An 8804-nucleotide genomic window follows, 5' to 3' on the forward strand; every position below is an offset into this window, starting at 1 on the left:
GTGTTTATGTACCGCAGACGATCTTACTGACCCTTCAGTAACTTTGAAAACTGCATTTCCCAGTAGCAAGTTAGAACAAAGATGACTTTCTTTCACTGAGGCAGTTGTGCCACACATGAGTCTGTGTGACGGTGGTAGCTGTCCTCCTTCGGATCACGCTTGCAAGGGAATGGCCACCCCCCGCCAACAGTCCTGCTGTTGTATAACACAACCTCGACCGATGCCTATGCTAACATGTTTTCTCTTGGATACATGTTTTATTTAGTATATCTAGCACATAAATTTGAAGAGGTCTGAATAAATAAAACTTTATAATTTGAATAGACAAGTGTTATAACCGTCACTTTCTACCTGCCTTTGAAATTTCACACAAAAAAACTACCACACAAATCCCCAGAAAGTCTGAGCACAGACCATGTCAACAAATTTAGTCATACCACACAGATGGCTGCGCGAGGCGGGCAGGCCATGAATATCTTAATTGCTCATGGATTGCAATGTGTAAAACAGGAAACTTCAAACCAATTGAGACATCAGCAATTGCTGACTGCCCTCCGAGAACACGCAGAGCATAAATTCTCAGACAGGTGAAATATACCTTAAACTCACATAATATGTATTTCAACAGATATGCACAGACCTGGTACCAATGGGCACTTCATGAGCAATAATCCCATGTAACCCTGTGAGTCACCCTCTAATCATATGTTGTAAGGAGGTCTCTAGCATGTTCCTTTGCTACATAAGATTTCTCCTCACGACTTTCCCACTTTTGGCTTTTGGGTTGCATTTGGGGGGGGGGGGAAGTATTGCTAGTGAGAACTCACTTTTTGGTAATAAAAAACTTGGGTTTTATTTCTCCGACAATTTTTTTTTAAGATTTATTTTATTTATTTATACAAGAACCGGGGTACAGGCCAGATGCGTGGGAGGGTGAGAGGATTCACCAGAGACAGAGCAGGGAACAGAACAGGCAGACTGACGAAATACACTGCTGAGGAGAACAGCGGGCATGACAGGAGAGGTCTGCCGCGCCAAGTGGGACCCTCGCCAGCTGGCCGGGTTGGAACCGGCACTGCAGAGTCTGCGGACAGCTTCACAGCGTGGCGCTCAACCACCTGCACCACGAGGGGAGGCCCTCTCTGACAATTCTTATCAGTAGGAATGGAAAAACATTTACTGATCGTATGTCAGGTAGACAAACATTTTAAAACAAACAAATAAAAAACAGGCGAAATCTAGAAGCAAAGCAGAGTGGAATCTCTGACTCAAATAATATATCACAGAGATATGTATTCCACTTATGCCTATACCTTTACTACCTTGGCTATCAGGTTTGGTGATCAAATTCCAAATAATCTTTTACAATATATAATAATAAATTCACAGTTGGAACTTCTTTATGTACCAAACTGTGATTGGACAGAGGAACAGATAGGCATTGCATAACACATGCCACCAACGGAGAATAAACAGAAAGCAAATACCTTCAAGGAAGAAAAAGTCCACAGAAGGTATTCCTGAAAATGACAGTCATACTTCAGGTGCATTAAGTCACCAGGAGCAAATTCTCATACCCAATTAAGCAGAATTTTTATTTTTAATTTATGAACTTATATTGTATCAGAACATTTTCACAATAGTGCATGGAACTAGCATAGTAGAAACAAAACATTGTGGTCCTTTTATATAAATTAGTAAGTAGGAACAACACATTTATAAAGTATTCTGATGGTATTTTGCTAAAGTTGACCTTTTAGGGAAACTGTACCCAAGAAATGAAAAAAAGCCAATTTTAGTTGAGTTTCACCTCTTCTATTTAGATTAGTTTTACTGAAAGTCTAAGAATTATTTAGATAGTGAAGGCTATACACTCAATCAAGACCACAAAACGTTAAGATATAATCATTATGCAATTAAGTTTCTCATTTCTAGCTATCACACCAATTATTTTCTTCTATTTCAGTCTTCAAATCAATTTTATGTCCTTCCTCATGGAAATTTACTGGCAACAAAGACACACATATATGCAACAGCCAGCTGTACTGCTAACATCTGTTTTCTCTTACTAAGAAAAACATGGATATGTAAACAGCATTATATACTTGATGTTCTTATTTGCTAGAGGTACAAAATTCCACCCCCCCGCACCCTTTTTGGATGCTACTTGGTAGATGGGTGCAAGACAACATTTGTCATTGAATTTGAGAACTTCAAATGTTGATGTTCTCAATCTCAGATTTACCAGAGAAGTGCTTATTAATCAGAATTTCTCCTGGTGTAGGCAAAAATGCATTCACCTGGAAGCCAGAAAAGACTGACATCAAAGTTAACAAGCCTATTGCCAACAAAGCTAAAAAGAGGAACGCTTCTAGCACATAGAGTTCTACTTTTATGACAAAGAAAATTTTATTAGAAAATCAACATTAGCTTAGTTGCTATAAACAAAATAGGTTCACTCCACTTACTGCTTCTATTTGAATCAGGTGAGAGGGCTTTGTTTAACTATATAGATATGGATATTGGACCAGCTGAACAATTTGGGGGGAAAAACACAGAAAATTTCTAATGCCAGAAGGCTTAATGAAAGCATCTAAACATGAGATGCAAATACATCCCAATTTTTATATCCTAAGGCCTATAATTCTAAATGACACAGAAAACTTTTCTTCAAACAGTGTCTTATCTGTAACTCTGAAATTAACAGTCACCATAGCTCCCAGAAAGAGACTTTCAAACCTTTCCCTTCAAAGAGCAAAGTGGGGAAGGAAGGAGGAATGTCTTCTCTCTCCACAGAGAACTCGTCCAAGGCTGCTCTTTGAGTAGTGAGCTCCCTACTCATCCTTCCTCTCAGGGGCTGCCTGTAAATTCCTAAATGGGTAGGCTAGCTGAGGGAGAGAAACTTCTTGTTACAATGCAGCAAAAGTCCTGATCCTTTCTCTTCCTGTCAATTTCCTTTTCAAATACCTGTTTACCCGGCATATAGGAATTGTTAAGGAGGTTTACTTTCTTTTTTATGTTTCAGAGGAAACAAAATAAATATATCATTAACAGGAAAGAGATCTTAAAAGTCAAGAATTTAGTAAGAAGGAAAAAAACACTCGTGGTCATGAAAGGGTTAACTGTGTTACATCAGGTAACTTAATACACGAATACAATATTCTATGATCATGAGTGGTAAGGCTCATCTAATTATATCAAAAACAATAATCCTATTTGTTTTTCCAGACCTACTTTCTAATCAACTACATCTTTCAGAAATATGTTTCACTGCTAAAAACTTAGAGAAACAAAAGTAACACACAAGCTAAACTAATCAAAAACACAAAATGGCAAACACTAAATTATTTTTCTCATTGGTCAGAAAGTTGGAGAAGGGCCCTTATCTTCAAATATTCTAGAACTAGGCCTACTTGCTCATCATAGCAGAGTGGTCAATACAGAATGACAATCTTCCAACTTCACAGCAAAGTCTCACTTAGGTAGGAAAGAAGGTGAGGAAAGCTAAGGACAAGGTAGACCCTGAAACAAAACAGAATTCCTAAAGGCAGGAATTTGTGGAGCAGAACAAATTATTTTCAGAGGTATTATGTCTGTGAATAACAGTGATATGTTATGGCCATGGGTTCAGCAAAAGTGTTTAATTTGGGATCAGGTCACTATCTCCTGTTACCTCTACACAGTGTAGTCAATTTGTGTGATTTATTACAGCCTTGCTTTATAGATAGAGAATGACAACCATGGAGGGACATGCAAACACTCAGTGTGAAAAATTCAAAACCATGAAAGCAAATACATATTGCAGGCAATTTTTTTCCTTTTTCTGTTTAGAAAGAATTTTGATCAAAATTTAAAACAGGCCATGCTAAATGCTTGCTTTATGTTTTACATGAAAACCCAGCTGCAACCTGGGACCAATTGTCTTATGCTCTGGTAAATGGGGAAGGCGAATGCAAAAAGGTTTGGAGGTGGACATAAAGTTATATTAATAAGTAATCTCTCAAGTTAGCAGCTTAAACGCTGTCTACAAACTAATACAGTCACAGTAACTCTCGAGTCTAGATATCATGCATTAATATAACTTAACTAATGGATCTCAAAAAAAGATCTAGATAAACAGTCCCATCAAGCAGCTTATTTATGAAAGAAAGGAATATATTTTCATTTCCCGATCTCTGGATCCCTACCACCAATCAAAGAAATATGTAACCACATCCGAATGTGTTTGTGTATATGAGAATGGACAAGTGTCTCAATAGCCTTGTGCAGAGAGACCCAGGGCATTCATTGCCTTTCCACAGCATGCTTCTCCTGAGGAGCAGGTGCCACCCACCCCACCCTTTACCTGCATTAAACATCAAAGAGGTTTTCTCAAAAAAAAAAAAAAAAAAAAGGTAAAATGGGGCTTCGCTGGGTTCTGGAAAAATGAAATATGACACTCATATTGGCAATTTTAGCTGCCAGGCAAAGAGAAGGGATAAAAGGAGGGACCAGTGACATATTCTGTGCCTCAATGACACCTGCTGACCTTGACACATGTTCTGCTCACTTTGCTTAAGGGGCTGACAGAATGAGAAGTCAGAGTAATGCACTTTCCCATCAGCAGAACTACCTGCCCTTAGCATGAGGGTAGAAAAAATGAGTCCAGGAGTCTTGGCAGACAATGGCCAAAGGTGTCAAGATTTCTCAGATGTGAATAATGTAAATAACAAATAAGCTATAAATGCAGAAAGTGGGATGAGCCAGTCCACCCTTGTGTGTCTGTACATGACACACAAAGCATAGTAAATTTGACTACTCTCAAAAGTCACTCAGAACGTGAAATAGTCATATGACAAGCTTCCACAGTAAGCATGTATCCACCTGCTGAGAACCCCACCACACTGTTCCAGATATTTGGCATAATGGAGGACAATAAATGCTCCTGCCTTCAGTGGAGCTTATAGTCTACCAGCAGGAATAAACAATAAGCAATCAATGAGGCAAGTAAATTCTAAAGATTAGATAATACATGTTTGCAAAAGGAGAGGGGCAGGTTGCCACATGAAATAAGGTGAACAGCACCAGCCTCCATGAGAAGAAAGCTTTGAGCAAAGAGAGGAGATTAGGTTAGCCAAATGCTCACTTTGCTTAAGGGGCTGACAGAATGAGCAGTCAGAGTAATGCACTTTCCCATCAGCAGAACTACCTGCCATTAGCATGAGGGTAGAAAAAATGAGTCCAGGAGTCTTGGCAGACAATGGCCAAAGGCGTCAAGATTTCTCAGATGTGAATAATGTAAATAACAAATAAGCTGTAAATGCAGAAAGTGGGATGAGCCAGTCCACCCTTGTGTGTCTGGGCAGTCCAAGTAGAGGGGTCCCAGTTACAGCTCTGCCCTGAGGTGGGAGAGACAGCAGAGGGCAGGAGAAGGTATTCTGTGTCTCATGTCTAGATTTCATCTTTCATCCCTGCTTTCTAGCACAATATAGGGACTCAGTTCATGCTTCCAAATGACTTTCATTCCAATATCACAAGATTAGCCAATAAGCAAATTCAATTCTACCCACAGGCTAGGTATGCCTAAGAAATCTGTATATAAAAGGTAAAGGCAGTAGACACAGATTTTTAAATTAGTTTTTGAGTCTCGTCTCCCTCTCCAAAAGAAAAACTTCACAGCTTTATCTCCAAGAATATATGAGAAAAGCAGAAAATTGGATTCTATCATAGAAGGAAGAGAACCTCTCAGAGTCTACTTTTGGACAGAGTCATGACAACTTTCTTTTAAAAAGAGAAAAGATGGTAAGTTTCAGCAGGATTCCAGGGAACCTGACTAGCATGGAGGTAGTCATATTTACATCAGGGCCCGTGATAGGGGTGTGCTGGCTGGCTACAAGATGCTTTCTCAAGAGACCTCCATTTGTTCTTACACCTCAGGGGTAACCTTCTAAACGAAATAAAGACAATCAAATGCAAGAAGCAAGTTAAGTCAGGTATGGGGAGTCAAAAAAAAAAAGGGTTAAAGAATTCAATTAAAATAAGGAGAGAAAAGAACTTTTTATCATTCATACAATTTGTCACTGCAAAAACTTCTCAAATGAATATTCACTTAAACCTAAGAAATCAAGAAATCAGAGTCCCATAAGTTCCAACATTTGTCCTTACAAGTTCTTTCCATACCAATTTGACATGCAGCTAGGAGGGGTTGTTGAATTTTCATTCCATAGGAATCACATTTAAATGAGAATACAAGACTAACATTTCTAGAAAAGTTAATGCTTAGCTCTGTACTCCTCTCAACCCTCCTCCCCATACTGCCTTTTCTACCTTTCACTCATTACTAATATTTCATTTATATTCAGATCTGCTCTAATACTTCAATGTACATTATCATGGGTCACTTTCTTGAACTGTGCTAAAATATTTCATTTTATCCTACCTTTCCATGTATTAAAAAGAAAAATGAGAAAGCTGTTAAGAATCTCAATTGTTGCCACATTATATGAAAAAGAAAGTAGCATAAAATAGTGGAGGACCTAAAAAGAGAAAACGATTTTTTGTATAAGGAAAGACTTGTTTGTCTGTGTACTATATTCAAAAGAGGTTACACCTCCTTCGGTAGTCATCAAATGCAGTGTTGCTGTGGATTTTTACAAAATCTTTTTGTCACTAATCTTGACAAGGTTAGTGTCACTTTTTCCACCTTTTAAATAACCTTATCTAGTTCCAAATCTCTGCAATTCTGGGACAAATTAAATGATATTTTCTTTTTAATTAATCTAATTAAGGAAGTGTTTCTAACTTAAAAAATAGTCAAACTAAAAATCTGTAATGGTGAAGAAAGACAACTATGTATCTACTCTTCCAATCTGCTAAGTGAAACTGCAAGAAGCATACACTGTGCATCCACACAGAGTCAGGGTGTTTTGAATCAATGAAAAAAAGAAAAATTAACTTCTGCTTTTGAAGTGTATAATAAAAGATACTAGTTGAATATTATGTTTCCCTTTTGGGTCAGGTAAGGGAGGGAAAAGGCACTTCCTTCCCTTCAGGTAACGTTAGCAAATCTTTTGAGTATTACAAAATAGGTGCTAAAAGGCATCTATTTATCCTTATATTCTGCTTCATATTCTTGTTACCTCATTCATTTGTGCTGGAATAAGCCATCATTAAGGAGGTATCAGAGTATCGGAATCTTTTGCAGATACATGGTGATTCCCCAGTCAGCTCTGCACAACATGTACCCACTGCAGCTGGGCCCACCTGTTTCACACACACCTTTCCAAACCTTGCCTGATCTTCGGAAAAACAATTACACGAGGAACAAAAATGCCTGAGGTTTACTAGTGAGGAAAGGAGTATCTGGCAAAGCATATAACAGCAAAGCTGAGCAAGAAGCTGGGCTCCGGGTGAAGCAGAAGAATCTTCAATGAACAGCTGTGCACAAAGTCCTGGTGTGGACCAGTTCCAATAAATACCGAGTGGCTTCTGAATCAAGGTGGTTTCCATTTAAGAAAGTGTTCGGTGATTTTGTTTTTCTCATGAAGGCCAAGCATACACTGGCATTAATGTGACACATGACATTGCCCATGAAGGGACACAACTCCCTCGCCAGCTACACTAACAGAGGGATTGGGTTTCAGCTGCAGCTACAGCGTTTCTGGGGAGAAAATCAAGATGTAGATACCAGGTTATAAAAACGATGGTTTCATCTGTGCTGAGGTCTGTGGTCATCTTACTACATTTTTTTCACACAAATCATATTAATGTTAAATATACTAGACTTACCCTCTTCTTTCCCCAAACGATATTTTCAATAGGTTAGTATCAATTACAAAAACAATGCAACAGATATTGAATTCAAAGGAAATAATAGTTTTTAAAGACATGAAACAGGTTCTCAGATACCATTTTCCTATTTTTAAGACAACTCTAACCCATAAACACACATTTCTGGCATATAATCATTAACCAAGATTTTACATAACATATATAAATTCCATGAAAGTCGCCACAATGAATTCTGTCTAGAGCATCACATGCCAAACCAAATCTAAGACCATTTTTCCTCTAAAAAATAAAACAAAGCGGGGCTGGAGAGGGGAGTCATTAAGCCATCACTCAATACTGACCTTGTTGCTCACTGTCTGCTTCAGTTTTCGAAGAACCTGGTGCCACAGGGAGGGGTCGAGGTGGTCGGGGCTTTGGTGTGGGAGGCGAGATTTTTTTCCTTCCAATATATTCTACATAGGTTCCTGGAAAGTCACCTCTTTCCCCTGTGGTTTCATTATAGCCATTTAACCAGCCAATTTCTTCAGGTCTGGCTTCCTGTCCATCGCTGAATCCAAGAGCTACTAAAGACCCTTTATTCACAGTCAATATGTCACCCAAGTGCAAGTCAATATCTTCCTCTCGCTCCTTTTTATAATCGTACAGCGCTCTGTACTGGTACCCTTCGGCACTCATGTTTGTGGATCTGTGACCATGCACCAGGCGAGTCTGGTTACACGCCGCAGCCTCACTTTACGTTTCTATGAACAGTGAATTCAGAGGATGTAGTAAGATTCCTAACGTGTGTCCCGCAGAAGACAAAGGACAGCTCTCCACAGGTTTAAGAGGAGAGGCGACTGGCCATCCGGCTGTCCATCTGTCCTCCATCAATGGTATGACTGAAGTCAGGACTCCACTTCCTCCGCGGGCCACAGTCTTCCCACCGGTTTGCTTTTCAGCAACTTGTCAACACTTTGACTCCGGGCTGATTCTCACAGCGAGGCCCAATCCTTTCCGACACTCTTGTCACACTGTCCATCTGTCGTCTGATTTTA

At 39.1% G+C, this 8804-nt stretch overlaps 1 protein-coding gene across 3 annotated transcripts in view; it reads right to left on the reverse strand.

Moving 5' to 3' along the window:
• The window catches only part of PIK3R1 (phosphoinositide-3-kinase regulatory subunit 1), a gene marked incomplete at both ends in the record, with an annotated part of 66606 nt that extends 58042 nt beyond the window's left edge, over window positions 1-8564 (reverse strand). For all 3 annotated transcript variants that reach the window (XM_084233272.1, XM_084233270.1, XM_084233271.1), the window contains one exon: window positions 8112-8564. In XM_084233272.1, coding sequence (XP_084089398.1) covers window positions 8112-8445 — 334 coding nt within the window. The remainder of the gene's footprint in view (window positions 1-8111) is intronic.
• Window positions 8565-8804: the final 240 nt, after the last annotated feature.

The sequence above is a fragment of the Talpa europaea genome, assembly GCF_964194135.1.
Source record: "Talpa europaea genome assembly, chromosome: 5".
Classification (NCBI taxonomy): Eukaryota; Metazoa; Chordata; class Mammalia; order Eulipotyphla; family Talpidae; genus Talpa; species Talpa europaea.